This window comes from Scyliorhinus torazame, chromosome 13 (genome assembly GCF_047496885.1).
Source record: "Scyliorhinus torazame isolate Kashiwa2021f chromosome 13, sScyTor2.1, whole genome shotgun sequence".
Lineage (NCBI taxonomy): Eukaryota > Metazoa > Chordata > Chondrichthyes > Carcharhiniformes > Scyliorhinidae > Scyliorhinus > Scyliorhinus torazame.
This window is the reverse complement of record NC_092719.1, coordinates 141,605,290-141,628,983: the sequence shown is the minus strand read 5'-3', so window position 1 is coordinate 141,628,983 and position 23,694 is coordinate 141,605,290. Positions and strand designations below refer to the sequence as shown.

The following is a 23,694-nucleotide window of genomic DNA, read 5'->3' as shown; positions in this document are numbered from 1 at the left end:
AGGTACTATTCACTGAAGTTAAAGAAAGAGGCACAGAGAGGCTCCCAGTTAAAGACAGAGCTGCACGGTGCAGACCTGTTGAAGTTTGCTAGAGATAAACCAGACATCTGGGGCGGGATTCTGCACAAATCGCCAGGGCAGAAAAAAATGGCGCAAACCCTGGCGGGAACCACTCCGGCGTCAAGCCGCCCCAAAGGTCGGGGGCTAGGACGGCGCCGGAGTGGTTTGCGCTGCGCCGGCTGGCGGAAAGTGGCTTGGCACCATGCCAACCGATGCGAAAGGGCCTCCGCCGGCCGGCACGAGTTGGCGCATGCGCAGGAGCGCCAGCGTCTGCTGGCATCATCCCTGCGCATGCGTAAGGGGGGGGTTCATCTCCACGTCAGCCATCGCGGATCGGTGGGCCCTGATCATAGGCCAGGCCACCGTGGGGCACCCCCCCGGGGCCAGATCGCCCCACGCCCCCCCGAGGACCCTGGATGCTGCCCACGGAGCTGGGTCCCGCCAGTAGGGACCAACCTTGATTTACGCCGGTGGGACCCTTGTTAAACAGGCGGGACTTCGGCCCATCGCATGCTGGAGAATTCGGGCGGCCCCAGGGTCATTGCGGTGCGTCGGTCCCCGCCATTCTCCGAGGTGGGCGGCGCGATTCACACCAGGGCGATTTTTTTGGGGCCGGAGAATTCGGAGGATGGCGGGGGCGGGATTCACGCCGACCCCCGGCGATTCTCCGACCTGGTGGGGGGTTGGAGAATCCTGCCCCTGAAGTAATCCTAAAATTGGTGACACCTTAATACGGCCTGTGAAGCAGTAATCTCCAATGGTGTGGCTGAGTACCTGAGAGATTGTATGGAAGCTTGAATACACATGGCAATCAGGCACAGAAGAGTACTGAAAGGAGAGGTTCAAATCCTGGAAGTGAACCCTTGGTGAAGGCATATGACAGAAAGCATTGTTTGGGAGAAGATTCCAGGGCAGGTTTTTCGAGAGTGGAGTTTGGAAACACTTGTGTGGAAGCCAGAGTTCCAGTGAGGCATGTTAAGTAATGGGTTAAGAGACATTGCAGTTAGTTGTCTCATTTATGTTAAGTATCCATTTATTGACACTGATATGTAAAGGGGCTTCAGGTGGCCTCTGTCAGGTGGTGTGTTGTTAAGAGTTTTGTGCAGAAGCTGTGGAAGTGAAATAAATGGTGTTTGGTGAAAAGGAATAAGAACTTTAGACTCTTCTTTGCACAGCAACTAAAATGTCTAACAAGACAAGTTGGTTCACAGCGTGACAAGCATCTGGGGAGATCTGATGAGAAATCCATAGACGTTCTATTGGGTAGCATCTGCCACTGGGTTTCAGAGTGTGGTATGTGCGATCACAGTTGGCCTGTTGACTTACAAGGGGCTATGTACTTACCAAGAACATTATAGTACAAGATATATATTTGTAACTTCTGCTATCCTTGAAAATCTGTGTACATCTGTGAAGACACATGCGTAATAAATGTTTATCATTTTGCTCCAAGTTAATGGACGTCCTGTGACTCTATTCATCCACATTGCTAAACAAAAAGGTTTTTGCATCTAGATCCTCCATCGGCAGGATCCTCCGCTTCGCCGGCAGCGCGCTCATGCCCGTGAATTTCCCAACGGCGTGGGGATACCCACAATGGTAAACCTCATTGGCCGGCTGGCGGGAAGGAGGATCCTGCTGCTGGTGGGGGTGCGCCTTACCCGAAAACTGGTGCGGCGGGACGGAGAATCCCATCCATGATTTGATTTGATTTTGATTTGATTTGATTTATTGTCACATGTATCGAAGTACAGTGAAAAGTATTTTTCTGCAGCCGAGGGAACGTACACAGTACGTACATAAGAACAAAGAAAAACTACAGCACAGGAACAGGCCCGTCGGCCCTCCAAGCCTGCGCCGATCCAGATCCTCTATCTAAAACTGTTGCCTATTTTCTAAGGATCTGTATCCCTCTGCTCCCTGCCCATTCATGTATCTGTCTAGATACATCTTAAATGATGCTATCGTGCCCGCCTCTACCACCTTCGCCGGCAATTCATTCCAGGCACCCACCACCCTCTGCGTAAAGAACTTTCCACGTATATCTCCCTGAAACTTTTCCCCTCTCACCTTGAACTCATGACCCCTAGTAATTGAGTCCCCCACTCTGGGAAAAAGCTACTTGCTAGCCACCCTGTCTCTACCGCTCATGATTTTGTGGACCTCTATGAGGTCCCCCCTCAACCTCCGTCTTTCTAATGAAAATAATCCTAATCTACTCAACTTCTCTTCATAGCTAGCACCCTCTATACCAGGCAACATCCTGGTGAACCTCCTCTGTACCCTCTCCAAAGCATCCACATCCTTTTGGTAATGTGGCGACCAGAACTGCACGCAGTATTCCAAATGTGGCCGAACCAAAGTCTTATACAATTTAACATGACCTGCCAACTCTTGTACTCAATACCCCTTCCGATGAAGGAAAGCATGCCGTATGCCTTCTTGACCACTCTATCGACCTGCGCAGCCACCTTCAGGGTACAATGGACCTGAACACACAGATCTCTCTGTACATCAATTTTCCCCAGGGCTTTTTCATTTACCGTATAGTTCGCTCTTGAATTGGATCTTCCAAAATGCATCACCTCGCATTTGTCTGGATTGAACTCCATCTGCCATTTCTCTGCCCAACTCCCCAATCTATCTATATTCTGCTGTAATATCTGACAGTCCCCTTCACTATCTGCTACTCCACCAATCTTAGTGTCATCTGCAAACTTGCTAATCAGACCACCTATACCTTCCTCCAGATCATTTATGTATATCACAAACAACAGTGATCCCAGCACGGATCCCTGTGGAACACGACTGGTCACAGTTCTCCATTTTGAGAAACTCTCTTCCACTACTACTCTCTGTCTCCTGTTGCCCAGCCAGTTCTTTATCCATCTAGCTCGTACACCCTGGACCCCATGACACTTCACTTTCTCCATCAGCCTACCATGGGGAACCTTATCAAACGCCTTACTGAAGTCCATGTATATGACTTCTACAGCCCTTCCCTCATCAATCAACTTTGTCACTTCCTCAAAGAATTCTATTAAGTTGGTAAGACATGACCTTCCCTGCACAAAACCATGTTGCCTATCACTGATAAGCCCATTTTCTTCCAAATGGGAATAGATCCTATCCCTCAGTATCTTCTCCAGCAGCTTCCCTACCACTGACATGAGGCTCACCGATCTATAATTACCTGGATTATCTCTGCTACCCTTCTTAAACAAAGGGACAACATTAGCAATTCTCCAGTCCTCTGGTACCTCACCCATGTTCAAGGATGCTGCAAAGATATCTATTAAGGCCCCAGCTATTTCCTCTCTCACTTCCCTCAGTAACCTGGGATAGATCCCATCCGGACCTGCGGACTTGTCCACCTTAATGCCTTTTAGAATACCCAACACATCCCTCCCTCCTTATGCCGACTTGTCATAGAGTAATCAAACATCTATCCTTAACCTCAACATCCGTCATGTCCTTCTCCTCGGTGAATACCGATGCAAAGTACTCATTAAGAGTCTCACTCATTTTCTCTGACTCCACGCAAAACGTTCCTCCTTTGTCCTTGAATGGGCCAACCCTTTCTCTAGTTACCCTCTTGCTCCTTATATATGAATAAAAGGCTTTGGGATTTTCCTTAAGCCTGTTTGCTAAAGATATTTCATGACCCCTTTTAGCCCTCTTGATTCCTCCTTTCAGATTGGTCCTACATTCCCGATATTCTTCCAAAGCTTCGTCTGTCTTAAATCGCCTAGACCTTATGTATGCTTCCTTTTTCCTCTTAGCTAGTCTCACAATTTCACCTGTCATCCATGGTTCCCTAATCTTGCCATTTCTATCCCTCATTTTCACAGGGACATGTCTGTCCTGCACTCTAATCAACTCTCTTTAAAAGCCTCCCACATATCAAATGTGGATTTACCTTCAAACAGCTGCTCCCAATCCACATTCCCCAGCTCCTGCCGAATTCTGGTATAGTTGCCTTCCCCCAATTTAGCACTCTCGTCTTTGTCCATGAGTATTCTAAAATTTACGGAATTATGATCACTATTCCCAAAATAATCCCCACTGAAACTTCAATCACCTGGCTGGGCTCATTCCCCAACACCAGGTCCAGTATGGCCCTTCCCGAGTTGGACTATTTACATGCTGCTCTCGAAAACCCTCCTGGATGCTCCTTACAAATTCTGCTCCATCTTGTATCTCCTAACACCACCACCCTGTTGCTACTACATCTTTCTATAACCTGTTTACATATTTGTACCTCTATCTCTCGCTCGCTGTTGGGAGGTCTGTAGTACAGCCCCAACATTGTTACTGCACCCTTCCTATTTCTGAACTCTGCCCATATCGCCTCACTGCTCGTGTCCTCCATAGTGGCCTCCTTCAGCACAGCTGTGATATCCTCTCTGACTAGTAATGCAACTCCTCCACCCCTATTACCTCCCTCTCTATCCCGCCTGAAGCATCGATATCCTGGGATATTTATTCATGCCTTCCCTCAACCAAGTCTCAGTAATAGCAATAACATCATACTCCCAGGTACTAATACAAACCCTAAGTTCATCTGCCTTACCTACTACACTTCTTGCATTAAAACAAATGCACCTAAGACCACCAGTCCCTTTGCGTTCATCATCTGCTCCCTGCCTACTCTTCCCCTTAGTCACGCTGACTTCATGATCTAATTCCTCACAGGCTTTAGTTACTACCTCATTGCGTTTGTAGACCAAAGAATACTCAACAGAGAACATTGACAAATGGTACATCAACAAACAGTGATTGGTTACAGTGCGGGACAAGGGGCCAAACAAAGCAAATACGTGAGCAAGAGCACCATAGGGCATCGTGAATAGTGTTGTTACAGGGAACAGTTCAGTCTGAGGGGGAGTCGTTGAGGAGTCTTGTAGCTGTGGGGAAGAAGCTGTTCCTATGTCTGGATGTGCGAGTCTTCAGACTTCTGTACCTTCTGCCTGATGGGAGGGTCTGGAAGAAGGCAATGCCTGGGTGGAATGGGGTCTCTGATAAACCGTCTGCCTTCCTGAGGCAGCGGGAGGTGTATACAGAATCAATGTGGCAAGCTTGTGTGATGCGTTGGGCTGAGTTCACCACACTCTGCAGTTTCTTGCGATCTTGGACCAAGCAGTTGCCATACCAGGCTGCATACCATGCAGCCGGACAGGATGCTCTCTATCGCACATCTGTAGAATTTTGTGAGAGTCGATGCAGACATGCCAAATTTCTTTAGCTTCCGTAGGAATTAAAGATATTGTTGGGCTTTCTTGACTGTTACATCAAGGTGACCCCCAGAAGCTTAAAGCTATCGACCAGGCTTTCATTCTGGACAATCCAGTAGCAATATCAGCTGGAATCGTAAAGATACTGACTTGGGACCACATCACTTTTCCTTCACTGCCAAGGGATCAAAATCCTGGAACTTCCATCCCAGAAGCTCTGTGGGTGTACAAACACATCATGGATTCCAGCGGTTCAAGAAGGTGGCTCACCACCATCTTCCCAAGTGTATGATAGGCTAGCCAGTGACATCCACTCCCATGAATGAATTTTTAAAAATCCTTTCTCCAGCAACATTTAAGAATGATGCTGCAGTGAAACGGCCTTTTGTTCACGATTATAAGTAAGGGATGGATTCTTTGTTGCCCGCCACCGGTAAGGGAGTTCCCGATGCAGCGGAGAATTGCACATTGGGTCAAGCCAATCCTATTTCAATGCTCCAGTCCCCTGCCAGCGGTGGCAGCAAATTACACACCCCTACCAGCAGGAGAATCCACTTGGTTTGTTTGAAATATTTGCATCCAATTAACAAGCTGGAAGCCAGATTTTCCATGCCTCCATGATGCTCCGGTTTTCTCGACCAGGATTCACACGGGCATGGAGTGATGCAAGTAGTTTTAAGTGTGGCCCTGGCATGGTGGACCCCACAGTAGGTCAAGGTCGTAGAGATGTAACGTACCTGCCTCCAAAATCCATCGGAGGGCCCCCTCCCTGCCACAATATACATGCCACCTCCTAGTACCCCATCAGGCACCTCCCATCAGACCCCCCAAATCAGACCCTTCCCAACAGACCCCTCCCATCAGAGCCCCGTATCAGAGACCCCCATATTGGATTGGATTGGATTTGTTTATTGTCATGGGCACCGAGGTACAGTGAAAAGTATTTTTCTGCGAGCAGCTCAACAGATCATTAAGTACGTGGAAAGACAAGGGAATAAAATAAAATACATAATAGGGCAACACAAGGTATAAAATGTAACTACATAAGCACCGGCATCAGATGAAGCATACAGGGGTGTAGTGTTAATGAGGTCAGTCCATAAGAGGGTCATTTAGGAGTCTGGTAACAGTGGGGAAGAAGCTGTCTTTGAGTCTGTTCGTGCGTGTTCTCAGACTTCTGTATCTCCTGCCCGATGGAAGAAGTTGGAAGACTGAGTAAGCCAGGTGGGAGGGGTCTTTGGTTATGCTGCCCGCTTTCCCCAGGCAGCGGGAGGTGTAGATGGAGTCAATGGATGGGAGGCAGGTTTGTGTGATGGACTGGGCTGTGCTAAAACTCTCTGAAGTTTCTTGCGGTCCTGGGCCGAGCAGTTGCCATACAAAGCTGTGATGCAGTCAGATAGGATGCTTTCTATGGTGCATCTGTAAAAGTTGGTAAGAGGTAATGTGGACATGCCAAATTTCCTTAGCTTCCTGAGGAGGTATAGACGCTGCTGTACTTTCTTGGTGGTAGCGTCGACGTGGGTGGACCAGGACAGATTTTTGGAGATGTGCACCCCTGGGAATTTGAAACTGCTAACCATCTCCACCCCGTCCCGTTGATGCTGACAGGGGTGTGTACAGTACTTTGCTTCCTGAAGTCAATGACCAGTTCTTTAGTTTTGCTGGCACTGAGGGAGAGATTTCTGTCGCTGCACCACTCCACTAGGTTCTCTATCTCCCTTCTGTATCCTGACTTGTCGTTATTCGAGAGCCGGCCCACTATGGTCGTATCGTCAGCAAACTTGTAGATGGAGTTGGAACCAAATTTTGCCACGCAGTCGTGTGTGTACAGGGAGTAGAGTAGGGGGCTAAGTACGCAGCCTTGCGGGGCCCCGGTATTGAGGACTATTGTGGAGGAGGTGTTGTTGTTCATTCTTACTGATTGTGGTCTGTGGGTCAGAAAGTCGAGGATCCATTTCCAGAGTGGGGAGCCAAGTCTTAGGTTTTGGAGCTTTGATATGAACTTGGCTGGGATTATAGTGTTGAAGGCAGAGCTGTAGTCAATAAATAGGAGTCTGATGAAGGAGTCCTTGTTGTCGAGATGCTCTAGGGGTGAGTGTAGGGCCAAGGAAATTGTGTCTGCCATGGACCGGTTGCGGCGGTATGCGAATTGCAGTGGATCAGGCGTTCTGGGAGTATGGAGGTGATGCACTTCATGACCAACCTCTCGAAGCACTTCATTATGACTGAAGTCAGGGCAACCGGTCGGTAGTCATTGAAGCACATTGCCTGGTTCTTCTTTGGCACCGGTATGATTGTGGTCTTCTTGAAGCAGGTGGGCACCTCGGAGTGGAGTAGGGACAGGTTAAAGTTGTCCGCGAACATCTCTGCCAGCTGGTCCACGCAGACTCTGAGTGCACGACCAGGGATCCCGTCCGGGCCTGTCGCCTTCCACTTTCAGGAAGGCCGATCTGACTTTGGAAGCTGTGATGGTGGGTATGGGTGAGTTATGGGCTGCTGGAGAACTCGACAGCGGATTGGTGGTGTCCTGCTCGAACCTAGCATAGAATGCATTGAGTTCATCGGGGAGGGGTGCGCTGCTGCCGGAGATACTGCTCGGCTTCGCTGTAGCCCGTTATGGTGTTTAGTCCTTGCCACAAATGCCGGGAGTCTGTCTGTGACTCTAGCTTGGTTTCATATTCTCTCCTGGCATCTCAGATGGCTTTGCAGAGGTCGTACCTGGATTTCTTGTAAAGGTCAGGGTCGTCTGACTTGAACGCCTCAGACCTGTCTTCAGTAGGGAGTCAATCTTGCGATTGAGCCATGGTTTCCGGTTGGGGAATGTACGTACTACTTTCTTTGGCACGCAGTCGTCCACACATTCGCTGATGAAGTCTGTGACAGTGGTGGCATACTCATTTAAGTTGGTCGCTGAGTTCTTACATATGGATTAGTCCGCTGCCTCTAAGCAGTCACGTAAGAGTTCTTCTGTTTCCTCGGACCAGCACTGCATGACCTTCTTAGCTGGATTCTCCAGCTTGAGTTTCTGCTTGTATGCCGGGAGAAGGAGCACCGTCTTATGGTCTGATTTCCCAAAGTGCGGTCGGGGGATGGAACGGTGGGCGCCCTTGATTTTTAAGTAGCAGCGGTCAAGAGTGTTGTCGCCCCTGCTGGGACAGGAGATGTGCTGGTGGAATTTTGGCAGTACACTCTTGAGGTTGGCCTTGTTGAAGTCTCCGGCCATGATGAACAAGGCCTCCAGGTGTTCTGTTTAGTAGTTGTTTATAACTGTGTACAGTTTGTTCAGCGCCTTCCTCACGTCTGCCTGGGGTAATAGAGACTCCCATCAGATGCTCCCCCCTCCATCAGACCCCCATAGACATCTAGGAGATAAGTCATAGTGCTTTCACTTCCTCTTTTTCTCAGCAGAAAGCACTTAGCTGTTCTGATTGTGCTGATGACCTATCAATCATAGCTAGATGTTTATGACCATAGTGATTATGTTCACAGTTGGTTACTTGAGATCCATTCAAGCACAAAGCTTAGAATAAATAATCCAGACACCTGACTGTTTAGAAACTATTACCCTGTCAATTACAGCTGATTGAAAGCTATTTCTCTTTGAAAGTGAATAGAAGCCTCGCAGGTCTACGCAGTAACAGCTGTTATTTTCTGCATTTCCATCTGAAGCTGCAGGTGTAAGGGACAGGTAAGTGAAAAAGCAGTGATTTTTCACACTTTCTGCCTGGTCTGCTCTTTAACTTCCAGACAGTGATGACTGTTTAGGGGGCTCTGGAATCGGTGGGGGCAGGGGGTAGGAGGTGGTTCTCTGATAAGTGGGGGGGGGGGGGGGGAAGAGTCTATGATATCGGGGGGGGGGGGGATGTCTCCGATATCGGGAGGCATGTCTCTGATATCGGGGGGTTGGGTCTCTGATATCGGGGGTGGGGGGTGGGTCTCTGATATCGGGGGGGGTGGGTCTCTGATATGCGTTATGGGGGGGGCTAATGGGGTTGTCTGGTGGGGGAGGGGTCTGATGGGAGTGTCCCTGATGAGGGCTTCTCTGATGGGGAGAGTCTCCGATGGAGAGGATCTCTGAAGGGGATCTGTTGGGGGTTCGTCGGGGATTTTGGATCACCCTCATGCTTGCCTGCCGTGGTGGGTTGGGGGAGGATGGAGGATGCCTCTTTCTTGTCAATGGGGGTGGGGGTGGGGGGGTGAGAGAGAGAGATCTGCAATGTGGGGGGAGGGGGGAAGCCAGCTGCAAGACCTCTTTCTTGCGCCGCCCGCTCAAAATAGTTGCCCGATGATGGGATTTTAAGCGGAATCCCGGGAGCTTCCCACCATGCATAAATTAGCATGGCTGGGGAGAGTGAATTGCTCCTTGGCACAGCTCCTAATGCCAGCGCAGACCAGCCAGCGCAGACCAGGACCGATTATACTTCCGGTGGGAAAACCTTTTTAACAGTAATCTTTCTTGTCACAAGTAGGCTTACAATAACACTGCAATGAAGTTACTATGAAAAGCCCCTAGTTGCCACATTCCGGCACGTGTTCGGGTACACAGATAGAGAATTCAGAATGTCCAAATTACCCAATAACACGTCTTTTGGGACTTGTGGGAGGAAACCGGAGCACCCGGAGGAAACCCACGCAGACATGGGGAGAACATGGAGACTCCGCACAGTGACCAAGCCGGGAATCAAACTGGGACCCTGGTGCTGAGAATCTTGCCCTAACTAACTGAGTCAGAAGATGAACAAATGAATCTCATCACTCTTGCATAGGGGCTGTGCGGGTTTCCCATTCTCCAATTGTAATGTTTGTATTTGTGCTCTTGGTTGTCAGATCGCTTTATTCAATGAATCTTATATTAATGGTCCACAGCTTATTCTACCACAACCCTTTGCCAGTAACATCTACAATGTTTGAGGACAAGTGTGATTTTGACTAATTTTCCCTTTTAAAAGGTGGTCTGTGGGACATAGAATTATCACAAAAACAAAGATACGGTCCTCTGATAAAATATCAAAGAGCCAATGATGAGATCATGGAACCCAATACCATTGAGTGAAAGTCTCCACAAATGCAGCCACTGCCAGACAACATGGAGAAAACTGGAGAAAGTCCTGAACCGACGCAGTACATCAACGGGATCATCAAATAGTTTTGAAAGTTAATTCTGGAGCCTGGAGCACATGCCAAGAAGCTGTCACATTTTCTTATCACCATGGGTATGTGAAGCATCAGCATTCACTTGCTCCCAGCCCGTCTGATGTTAATCTCCAGCTGACTCAGTGCTCGGATTGCAATAGCCGATATTAAGATTTTTGAGAGAAAATATGCAACAACTCAGCACAAATACAAACATTACAATTGGAGAATGGGAAACCAGCACACCCCTATGCAAGTGCACAATTTTGTCAGTGCTAACACAATTCAAAATGAACCCTCTATGTGCATTTTCAGTTGTTATAATGATCTCTACGAAGATATAAGGGAGTATTTGGAGCCATCTGCAGCTGCAACCACACCAAAAGGAAAGAGTATCAACAGTACAAGGTATTCCAGTGCCCACATCTTACACAAAAACACAAGTTTGATGACTTTAAGGGCTTTAGTTCCACATATTTGTCTCTCCTAAAATATTATTATAGCGGAGTAAATAGCCAACAAGTCTCAAGTCAAACGGTTACTGCTTGTGCACCATAATAATGACTTTCAAAAATAATTAAATTGGTCGCACACAATTTGTTCCCAGGCATGTAGATGTTTTCCGAGGGTAAGCTTTGGAAGTAATTACAGTCAGAAAAGGCAATGGAGGAATTATATGCAGAGTTTGTTATTGAGCCCCATGAAAGGATCCTTACATAGACTTGAGGCGCTGCCTTAGTGGAAATGCAGGATGTGAAGAAAAGCCTGGGTTTCAGGGCACTTCTATATTACACGGAATTATATCAAATTTACAGCTCAGAAACATTTGGTCTAACACATGGTTCTTTACAAAGGGATAGGGTGGGTATAGAAGGATACGGCACAAGGAAGTGCTGAGGGTTTTGGCAAAGGTTGGTATCATGGTCATTACAGGCTTGAAGGGCCGAAGGGCCTGTTCCTGTGCTGTACTGTTCTTTGTTCTTTAACAGGATTATGCACCACATGAACATCAGCCCACTTTCAAAATATCACCCTGTCAAAGAGTCCTCCTATTCTTTTCTCCCAATATACATAACCAACCTGCACTTCTGCCGTTTGCCTCAACGAGTATATGCCACATCCTTACTAATAGCTAAAGACCGTTTATTCTTAATTCCTTCCTGGACTTATTAATGACTATTTTATATGATTAATATTTTATATTTATAATCCTGGACAAAACATTCCTGTTTAATTTTCAATTTTGTTTCCGCTCCTCCTTCTGCCAAAAACATCGATTCCCCATTGAAGTGCACAATAGCACTCATCCTTCAAAAACTTACTCACGTGGTCATTCCTCCAGTGTGAATCAAGACCAAGAGCATTAATCCACTATTGAACTGCAAGGAGCACTGTGGTGTATGTACACCATATAGATTGCAGCAGCTCAAGAAGGCAGCTCACCATCACCATTTCAAGGGCAATTAGATATGGGCAATAAATGCTGCCCTCACCAGCGATGCCCAAACTCTGTGAAATATATATTTTTTAAAAAGCAGCTATTCTACATCTCCGTATTCTGCATGGTCTTGTAAATAAAGTTAGTTCAATAATGCCAGTCTGTTGTGGAATCCACATGTTAGTTTCACTCATCGCAATTCACAACATAAAGATGATGACAAGTCTGAGACAGAATTATTTTTTTCACATTTCATTTGACAAATTCAGGATTGAAAAACATAGTGACATTTTTGGAGCTCTTAAAGTTGACTTTTTGTAAGTTTACGCAATTTGAAAGATTGCTCTGTCTATGCACATCATGTTCAGATATACAGTGAATCAGCACTGAAGACACAGCTGGGGATAATAGTCTGAACAAAGTGGACTGGTAAAATTACAAATAGACGCTAAACAGTTGGCTGAAAGCGAATAAAATCTGGGGCGTCATTCTCCGACCCCCCGCCGGGTCGGAGAATGGCCGTAGGCCACCGTGAATCCCGCGCCCGCCCCCGCCGACGTCTCCGGTACCGGAGATTGGGTGGGGGCGGGAATCGGGCAGCGCCAGTTGGCGGGACCCCCCGCTGGATTCTCCGGCCCGGATGGGCGGGCTCTGGGGTCCTGGGGGGGCGCGGGGTGATCTGACCCCGGGGGGCGCCCCCACGGTGGCCTGGCCCGCCAGCGGGGCCCACCGATCCACGGGCGGGCCTGTGCCGTGGGGGCACTCTTTCCCTTCCGCCTCCGCTACGGCCTCCACCATGGCGGAGGCGGAAGAGACTCTCCCCATTGCGCATGCGCGGGAAACTGTCAGCGGCCGCTGACGCTCCCGCGCATGCGCCGCATTTCCGCGCCAGCTGGCGGGGCAACAAACGCCATTTCCGCCAGCTGGCGGGGCGGAAATCCCTCCGGCATCGGCCTAGCCCCAACATTGAGGGGCTAGGCCGCCAAAGATGCGGAGCATTCCGCACCTTTGGGCCGGCGCGATGCCCGTCTGATTGGCGCCATGTTTGGCGCCAGTCGGCGGACATCGCGCCGTTGGGGGAGAATTTCGCCCCAGAGATGAGGATGATAAAAATGTTTCTGAAGCAGTGTCATGTGAAAGTACCTGTAAGAAATGTGTGTTTATCAAATAGCTGCAGTGATGTCAGAGTGTGGGTGGAGCTGGGCTGTCTTCTTTACTTTCGTTTTTGAGCAGGCAGCTACAGTGTGTTTTAGTTTCGTTTTCAGAGCTGGACAGCTGCAGGCAAAGCAAGCAGCTGTATGATGATCTCTCTCTACAAGCTACAGAATGTCTTCAGCTCATTTGAGGATTTCAAAGTAATACTGGTTTCTGCAGAGAATTTAAACCTGCTGTCATTCTGTAAAAAGAGTCTTTTGGTCTTATGGATGTTGTTAGGAAAGTTATGAAAGGTTACTTATAGAATATTGTATCTGTGGGGATTATTGGTGTTAATAGTTGTGAAGATGTTTACTGTAGGTTTATAGGGCAGCACGGTAGCATTGTGGATAGCACAATTGCTTCACAGCTCCAGGGTCCCAGGTTCGATTCTGGCTTGGGTCACTGTCTGTGCGTGGGTTTCCTCCGGGTGCTCCGGTTTCCTCCCACAGTCCAAAGATGTGCAGATTAGGTGGATTGGCCATGATAAATTGCCGTGTCCAAAATTGCCCTTCGTGTTGGGTGGGGTTACTGGATTATGGGGATAGGGTGTGTCATGATATTTAGATCAGCATATCCTGGTGCAATCACACACACACTGATGGACATGCAGTAGGACCAACCAACACACACACAACATCGCAGCCAATCACCAGTGAGAGCACACGCACTATAAAAACAGGGGACACTACAGTTCCCGCTCATTCCAGCAGCAACCAGCTCAAAGCAACGAGCTCAGAGCCTGTCACTCAGACATTCACCATGTGCTGAGTGCCTCACCCAGATAGTGATAGGACAGGGTCCACAGATTAGCTGGTATTGCACGTACCCAAGTTAGCAGTGTGCTGTTACAGTTGAGTAGTTAATAAAATTGAGTTACACCATCTCCAGCCGCGTTGGATCGTTTGTACATCAGAACACCCAACACGACAGGGTGGAGGTGTTGACCTTGGGTAGGGTGCTCTTTCCAAGAGCCGGTGCAGACTCGATGGGCCGAATGGCCTCCTTCTGCACTGTAAATGCTATGATAATCTATGATAAAGTGTTAACTGGATTCATAAATAAACATGGTTTTGTTTGAAAAGTACTTTAGATCTCTGTTGCATCACACCTGTAAAATAGGCCCCATAACCAAAATCTATTAAAAGGGGTGGGTTAGGTGAATTCCATGATAGGCTTTGGTGTTCTCTAAACCCTGGCCCGTAATACGGTGTTTAACCAATGTTACCTGTGAGATCCCCACGATGGAGTATTCTGAAAACATTGAGATTTTGAATTCCGTTTAGGACATGAGTAAGAACAAGATTGCTTTGAGGGCTGCATTCTGTGAAAGAAAGCAATTGCCATGCGATACTGTTCCAGTTCCCATTCTCAAATTCAAGAAATATTCTCATCACTGTAGGTATGGTATGAACTTAGCAATCAACTTGAGAGACACTTTTGAAAGAGGCCTAACCAACAATAAAATCCAGGCCAAGCTTCTGGGCAAAGGCAATAAGCTGTTGTGGAAGCAGGGCTTTTCCTGAGCTGTCGGGAACGTCCACCATATTTCAGTGAGATCCAGGCCACAGCGTCAGGTTAACAGTCTCAGAGTCAGAACGTTCGATCCTACTATAAGACATAGGAGCAGAATTAGACCACTCGTCCCATCGAGTCTGCTCCGCCATTCAATCATGGCTGATATTTTCTCATCCCCATTCTCCTGCCTTCTCCCCATAACCCCTGATCCCCTTATTAATCAAGAACCTATCTGTCTCTGTCTTAAAGACACTCAGTGATTTGTACTCCACAACCTTTTGCGGCAAAGAGTACCACAGATTCACCACCCTCTGGCTAAAGAAATTCCGCCTTATTTCTGTTTTAAAGGATCATCCCTTTAGTCTGAGATGGTGTCCTCTGGCTCTAGTTTTTCCTACAAGTGGAAACATCCTCTCCACGTCCACTCTATCCAGGCCTCGTAGTATCCTGTAAGTTTCAAAAGATACCCCCTCACCCTTCTAAACTCCAACGAGTACAGACCCTTAATCCTCAACCGTTCTTCATACAACAAGTTCTTCATTCCAGGGATCATTCTTGTGAACCTCCTCTGGACCCTTTCCAAGGCCAGCACATCCTTAGATACAGGGCCCAAAACTTCTCTCAATACTCTAAATGGGGTCTGACCAGAGCCTTATACAGCCTGAAAAGTACATCCCTGATCTTATATTCTAGCCCTCTTGACATGAATGCTAACATTGCATTTGCCTTCTTAACTGCTGACTGAACCTACACGTTAACCTTGAGAATCATGAACAAGAATTCCCAATTCCCTTTGTGCTTCTGATTTCCTAAGCATTTCCCAATTTAGAAAATAGTCTATGCCTAAATTCCTCCTTCCAAAGTGCATAATCTCACACTTTTCCACATTGTATTTCATTTGCCACTTCACTGCCCACTCTCCTAGCTTGTCCAAATCCTTCTGCAGTCCCCTTGCTTCCTCAATACTACCTGTCCCTCTACAGATCTTTGTATCATCTGCAAATTTAGCAACAGTGCCTTCTTCCAGATCATTAATGTGAAAATTTGTGGTCCCAGCACAGACCCCTGAGGCACACCACTAGACACCGGCTGCCATCCTGAAAAATATCTGTTTAGCCCCACTCACTGCCTTCTGCCAGTCAGTCAATCCTCTATCCATGGCAGGATCTTACCCTTAACACCATGGGCTCTTACCTTATTTAACAGTCTCCAATGCGGCACCTTGTCAAAGGCCTTCTGGAAATCTAAATAAATCACGTCCACTGGTTCTCCTGGGTCTAACTTCCTTGTTACCTCCTCAAAGAACTCAAACAGATTTGTCAGACGTGACCTCCCTTTGACAAAGCCGTGCTGACTCAGTCCTATTTTACCTTGCACCTCCAAGTACTTCGCAATCTCATCTTTAATAACAGACCCTAAAATCTTATCAATGACCGAAGTCAGGCTAACTGGCCTATAATTTCCCGACTTCTGCCTCCCTGCCTTCTTAAACAGTGGTGTTACATTAGCCACTTTCCAGTCCTCTGGGACCCTTCCTGCCTCCAGTGATTCCTGAAAGATCACCACCAATGCCTCCATACTGCCGTGGTAGCCACCAGTCATTTAAATGTCTCATTTTGAATTAAAATGCTTTGCCTGTGGAAAAATCAGTCATATCCAGATGGAATGCAGGAGAAGAGGAAATAGTAATGCTCCGTATCACAGCAATGCTCCAGGTCACAGTAATGCTCCAGGTCAATGTTTTAAAAAATAATAATTACTGGGAAGTGGGTGACACTGGTTGAGCCGGATTTATTGCTCATCCTTAAATACCTTTCAGAAGGTAGTGGTGAGCTGCCTTCTTGAACCACTGCAATCCCTGTGGTGTAAGTACACTCACAGTGCTGTCAGGGAGTTCCAGAATTTGATCCAGCGACAGTGAAGGAATGGTGGTATATTTCCAAGTCAAGGTGGTGAGTGATTTGGAGGCAAACTTCCAGGTAATGGTTTTCCTATGTGTCTGGTACCGTTGTCCTCTAGATGGCAGTGGAAGATATTATCTAACGGGGGTTGGTGAGTTCCTGCAGTGCATCTTGTACAAGAGACAGGCTGCTGCCATTGTACACTGGTAGTGGAGGGAGTGAATGTTTATGCCAATCAAGTGGGCTGCTTTGTATTGTGTGGTGTCAAGCTTCTTGAATGCAGTTGGAGCTGCACTCATCCAGGCAGGTGGAGAGTATTCCATCATACTACAGACTTGTGCCTTGTAGATGGTGGACAGGCTTTGGGAGAAAGGAGGTGAGTTACTCACTGCAAGGTTGCCAGCCTCTGACCTGCTCTTGTTGCCACAGTATTTATATGGTTAGATTCGTTCAGTTTCTGGTCAATGGTAACCCCCAGGATTTGATAATGAGGGATTCAGCAATGATAATGCCGTTGAATGTCAAGGAGTGACGGTTAAATCCTCTCTTGTTGGAGATGTTATCGCCTGGCACTTGTGTGCCATGAATGCTAGTTGCCACTTGTCAGCCCCAGCCTGGATATTGTTCAGGTCTTGCTGCATTTGGGAATGGAACTGTTTGTACGGAACATTGTGCAATCATCAGCGAACATCCCACCTTCGACCTAACGATGGAAGGGAGGTCATTGATGAAGCAGCTAAAGATGGTAGGGCCTAGGGCACTACCCTGAGGAATTCCTGTAGTGCTACCCTGGAATTGAGATGATTGACCTGTAACAACCACAGCCATCTTCCTTTGTGCTAGGTATAACTCCAATCAGCGAGGAGCTTTCCATTGACTCCAGTTTTGCTTGGGCTCCATGATGCAATACTCGGTCAAATGCTGCCTTGTTGTGAAGCACAGTTACTCTCACCTCACCTTTTCAGTTCAGCTCTATTGTCCATGTTTTATCCAAGACTGTAACAAGCTCAGGAGCCAAGTGGCTCTGGCGGCACCCAAACTAAATGCCAGTGAGCATTGTATTGCTAAGCTAGTGCCACTTGATAGCACTGTTGATGACCCATTCCATGACTTTACCGATGATCGAGAGTAGACTCTTGGGGTAGCACTTGACGAGGTTGGATTTGCCCTGCCCATACGTGGGCAATTTTCCACATTGCCAGATAGATGTCAGTGTCTTAGCTGTGCTGAAACAGCTTGTCCAGGGGCGGTGACAAGTTCTGGAGCACAAGCCTTTGCAGTATTTACAGTTGGGATTGTCATGATATACATCAGCATATCATGGTTCAATCACACACACACACTGACACACTGATGGACATACAGTAGGACCAACCAGCATACACAACATCGGAGCCAATCACCAGTGAGAGCACACGCACTATAAAGACAGGGGACACCAGAGTTGCAGCTCATTCTAGCAGCAGCCAGCTGCTCACAGCCTGCCTCTCAAGACGTTCACCATGTGCTGAGTGCCTCACCGAGATAGTGATAGGACAGGGTCCACAGATAAGCTGGTAATGCACGTACCTAAGCTTACAGTATGTTATTACAGTTGAGTTGTTAATAAAATAGAATTACACCATCTCCAGCCGTGTTGACCTGTTTGTAGACCAGAACACCCAACACGACAGGGATTAATAAGAATACATCTGAGATTGACAAAGTGCTCTTTGGCCAAGGAGGACCGAATGATAAAATCAGCCATAACAAAGCTGAAATCAAGGTAAACGACAATGTAGGGCTGACATTTAAGAAAAGCTAGGCCAGTGCTTTATGCAATAATAAAAATATGATGAGAAGGAGTTAGCTTCTGAGGAAAGATAACAGAATGAAGATGGTTGGGAGAAGCCTATAACATATGTTTCACATACTTTAACTAAGTTAAAGCAGAATTATTCACGATTTGAGAAAGTCTTTAGCAATCATATATGATGCTACTAAGTTCCACAAATACTTCCATGGTTGGAAATTCACGTTATTAACTGATCACCAAGCCCTTACAATCATGTTTGATTGAAAGAACAGAGTACCATCATCAGTGGCATCACGGTTCAGAGGTGGGCCTTGATTTTGATTGCCCATCAGAAATTAAATATCGCAAGTCAACAGATCATGCTAATTTGCATGCACTTTCAAGATTACCCACTGAGTTACCTGGGAATTCCTTCACATACACAAATGACATGTCAGAGTTTGCCAAGGAAATTAGTGAAGAAACACACTGGGATATGGTGCTCAGTAGCATGCACAATTATGTCATGAATGGCTGGCCTAAAGAGCAATGATAAGAAACTGCAGGAGCATTTCACACAGAGAGATGAACTAAGTGCAAATCAAGATAGTCTCCTGTGGGACTTGAGAGTTATTATTCCGTCAAGGATTAGAGACAGATTGTGAGAGAAACTTCAGCACACAATGATAGTCTGTATGAAATCAATATCAAGATGCTATTTTTGGTATCCAAAGGTTGTGAAGTGTGTATCAGAATGAGCAATGATGCAACAAATATTCCTATCATTCAATGGTCAATCACAAAAAAACCTTGGGAATGTGTACATGTCAGTGCCTTTGAAGTGGAATGGAAGAGTACTTTGTTTTGGTCAATAGCTTTAGCAAGTAGATAAATGTTGGTCTCCGCCCAATACCATAAGTGCCAAAACTGCGTTTTGAGAAGTTGGTTTGCAATTTATGGGTTGACGGAGATATTGGTGACAAATAATGTTCACAGTTTGCACCACAAGAGTTTGAAATATTTCTTAATTAAAAAAAATAAATTTAGTGTACTCAATATTTTTTTTCCCAATTAAGCAATTTAGCATGGCCAATCCCCCTACCTTGCACATATTTTGGTTGTGGGGGTGAGACCAAGCAGACACGGGGAGAATGTGCAAACTCCACACGGACAGTGACCCAGGGCCAGGATCAAACACGGGTCCTCGGTTTCGGAGTTTGAAATATTTCTGAGCAAGAGTGGAGTTAAACACACTCTAATATGTCCTTATCCCCCAGCATTAGATGGTGTTACAGAAAGAAGTGTACAGATTGTGAAGACATCCTTGCAGAGGTACTTGCAAGCAGAGAAGCTAGACAGTAAAATCCCTGTTTCTCTTCAACACAGAATAACCTCCCAGTCTACAACAGGTTACTCATCTGCCAGTTAGTGTTTAAACACACTCCTCGGACAAGGTTCAATTTGCCTGACATCAACAGTAAAGCAAGAGAAACACAAAACAAAGTAAAGATGAGTTATAATGCATGAACGTTCAGTGCTGGTCAGAAGGTCATGTTCAAAAACCTTCAAGGCCGATGTCTTTGCCTGTGCCTCCCTGATAGCCCAGAGACAGATTTTGCTTGGATGGAACGACTCAGAGCTGCTGAAAGCGAGGGTGTGGGTGAGCGATCTGGCAAAATTCCGGAGGTTGGAGAGGATCAAGCTCGTCTCGAGGGGGTCGGTCGATGGGTTCGCCTGGAGGTGGAAGTCGTTCATTGACTTCTTTCAGGAGGGTTGAGGTGTCAGCAGAGGAGAAATGGGGGGGGGGGGGAGGGGATAAAGGGGTTAAAATGGGGAAGGTAGGACAGGAGGAGAGGTAGGGCGGGGAGTGGGTGGATGTTGGTTATTTATCATGTTGCAGAATTTTACCTTTGCTCTTATTTGTTCTGTTTATTTTTGTATATATAAATGCCTGAATAAAATATTTTTAAAATAGAAAAACCGTCAAGGTGATTAGGAGAACCATGTGATTGGAGCCGTTGTAAAAATACTAGCTGCATTCATGTATCCAGTGAAAAAAGTGGTAGAGCAAAGTGATTCAGATACATCAATATAACATTCGCAAACATTAAGAGAGTAGAGCCAAGCTAATGGAAACGGCAGGACATACGCAGACAGAAAGAGAAAGAAGCTAGATTGGTTAATTGAAAGTGCGTAGGTGGGAAGAAGAAAAAAGTTATTTTGATTACTTCTTGTCAAATTATTATATTTTTGTTAAACATGTGCTGATGCCAAGGAAAAATATATATTTTTTCACATTTAAAGTACTCTGGCAGTATCAATTCTATACGATCTGCTTATGATTATAGTAGAAACTAATAAGCAATCCAATCTGTTAAATTTTAGATATTGTTAATGTTGGGCACAAATTAATGGAAACATTTCTAAGTGTCATTTTGGGCACATTTAGAGGGGTGTTTCTAGCTGGCCTTTTTGGTGAGATCTGTCATAATATACATCAGTACATTATGGTGCAATCACATATACACACTGATGGACATGCAGTAGGACCAACCAGCATACATAACACCGCAGCCAATCACCAGTGAGAGCACAAGCACTATAAAGACAGGGGACAGGAGAGTTCCCGCTCATTCTAGCAGCAGCCAGCTCAGAGCATAGAGCTCACAGCCTGCATCACAGACATTCACCATGTGCTGAGTGCCTCACCATAGCTAGTGATAGGAAAGGGTCCACAGTTAAGCTGGTATTGCTTATACCCACGTTTACAGTATGTTAGCATAGTTGTACACTTAATAAAATAGCGTTACACCACTTCCAGCATTGTTGGTTTCTTTGTGAACCAGAACACCCAACACGACAAGATCCACACCGGTATTCACCGACACTTGGGGCATGATCTACTGGCCACGTCCCGCCGGAATCAGAGTGGGACATGGCTGGTTAATGCTGAGAGAGAGCTCCCCCATGATCCCTGATGGCCACAATGCCTTGCAAGATCTAACCAGATCTCACGAGACATCTCAATCTCGGTCTGCCCACAATGGCGGGTCCCAGTCTTGCACAGTTAAGTGGGTTTAATAACCCATTTAACCGTGCTGGCGCTGGGTCAACTGGCTCCCAGTGTCTATCGGACACCCCAAGGACACTGCCCCTTCATACCTGCCTTTCACTCCCCCACTCTTCAAACCCCTATCACCCTCTCCTTTCATGGGTATGGCCCCCTCAGCTGCTGGCCCCTGGCAGTGCCACTCTGGCACTCTCACCCTGGTAGTGTCCCTGCCAGCCTGGCTGTGCAATGTGGCAGTGTCAGGGTACAGTGCCAACATGCCAGCTTGGCACTGCCAAGGTGCCCGGTGCCAGAGGGAGAACGAGGGTGCCACCCTGCCCTGTTCCTGACCACCCAATGGTCTTCAATGACCTGGGAGATCCCCCCAGGTGATGTTACACCTTGTCCACGTTAGTGTGTAACAGTGCTAAAAGGTGCCATGGCGAGGTCTCCCAAGGACGGGCTTTTGATTTGAGGCATAAATAGCTTTAATCCATTTGGAACAAGAATGGATAGTTAAAATGAAAGCTAAGCATTCCTCACACTAGTATATGGCCCATTTTGCTTTTATTCAGAGCTGTGCAAGTAACAAAATGTCCTGTGGTTCTGCTTTTATCTTCTACATTATTGCTCAAGAATTAAAACCAAAGTGACAGAAACCAGTTTTCAAAGAAGTTACATGAGAATGTCGCAAATGCTGAAAAAAAAAAGATATTCAGAATCCTAGTTTGAAAGTAAAATCCAATCCATCTTCAAATGCCTGAGCTAATACAATGTTACAGACCCATTTAGATGTGTATACATTAACGTGTGCATTGGGAATATCACTTTAAACTGAACAGATCATTCGGCCTTTTTGAAAAGTAAAGTGCGTGCAAGATAATCTGCCATTTGATGTGCAAATAAATGTTCAAGCAAGTAGACTGTTTTTGCAGGTGAAATGAATATAATGAAAATGCCTGAAAAGTAGTTTTCTGACCCTCAAAGTGAGGTAATTAACAAAAGTAGAATGCCATAGTTATGTATCTTCCAGTAAGCCCAAATATAATCAAATAGCAAATCTGAAAATGAAAGGTCCAACTTCATTGGTAAAATACATCCATAACACAAATTTGTTTTCCATTTTGCCATTTCTGAATGCTGTTCAGGATTTACCTGTTTTAAGAGCCTGCCAACCCACTGAAAATGGAGTCCGTGCCTGCACAGTGTACATGGAAATTGGGCTGTGATTGTCAATGCCAGGGCTCCAGGAGAGTTGAGCTGTGGTATCTGTTATCTCCTCCACTATCACACCCCCTGGTGGACCTGGTGGAACTGAAACACAAGACAACAAAAGAAAACATGTGAGAGGATGTCATGTGATGGATAACAGAACACCAGCTGTTTAAAGCAAAGGACATTAGGTAAAACAGGGGTGAAAACCACCTCTTTGAGAACAACAGACTGCAGGAGACTGAAGGTTTGGATAAGAAACAGCTGCTATGTTTCTTTCCCCATACAAAAGAGAAGTTTAAGCTGTAAGGAACAATGTTGGGTAAATCTAAGCAGATGTGGGGCTTTTGATCTCATTAGTCATTTTTTTGCACAATAATATGTATAAATAATAAAAATCAGATGTTCCGCGTAAAATTACTTTGGCCAGGATTTAAGTTGGTTATATTCATGTCGAAAGCATCTCAATCCCCATGTTCACGTAAGAGTGGATGCCATTAAGCACAGAGGAGTCAAAAATGTGTAGCAGAGGAAATGTTTCATCTCGTGGACACCATGGGCGAAATTCTCCGTTATCGGCGGAAACTCCGCCGATCGGCGCAAAAAACGGAGCAAATCCCACTTGCGTCACGTCATTAAAATGGGCCGATAGTCTGCGGCCCGAAATGGGCTAGCAGCGACGTAACGGGATCCGCGCTTGCGCAGTGGTTCACGCCGTGCAGCGTCATACGCGCTGCACGGCGTGACGGCTCATAAGGCCGCGCAGCTCCCCCCCACCCGACCGGAACAGCCGACCGCAACACCCGACTTGATGGCTGGCCGTCGCTCAGCCCCGAGGTTCGAGTCACGCGATGTGGAGGCGCTCCTGGATGCGGTGGAGCAGAGGAGGGACGCCCTGTATCCCGGGCACGGCCGCAGAGTTGCCCCACGCCACAGCCGGCGTCTGTGGAGGGAGGTGGCAGAGGCCGTCACCGCTGTGGCCCTAACACCACGGACAGGCACCCAGTGCCACAAGAAGGTGAACGACCTCGTCAGAGCAGGCAGGGTGAGCGTCCCCCATATCCCCCATATCCCCTCTCCCCCAAATCCCCCCTCCCCCATATCCCCCCTCCCCCATATCCCCCTCCCCCATATCCCCCTCCCCCATATCCCCCCTCCCACATATCCCCCATATCCCCCCT

At 46.9% G+C, this 23,694-nt stretch overlaps 1 protein-coding gene across 26 annotated transcripts in view; it reads right to left on the bottom strand.

The window, feature by feature from the left end:
• Positions 1 to 23,694, bottom strand: part of LOC140388298 (contactin-4-like) — a 3,617,424-nt gene that overhangs the window by 292,017 nt on the left and 3,301,713 nt on the right. For 25 of the 26 annotated variants that reach the window (XM_072472208.1, XM_072472210.1, XM_072472213.1 and 22 more), the window contains one exon: positions 22,457 to 22,615. The exons of the other annotated variant lie outside the window; for it this stretch is intronic. In XM_072472208.1, the coding sequence (XP_072328309.1) occupies positions 22,457 to 22,615 (159 nt within the window). The remainder of the gene's footprint in view (positions 1 to 22,456; positions 22,616 to 23,694) is intronic. 26 annotated transcript variants of the gene reach the window in all.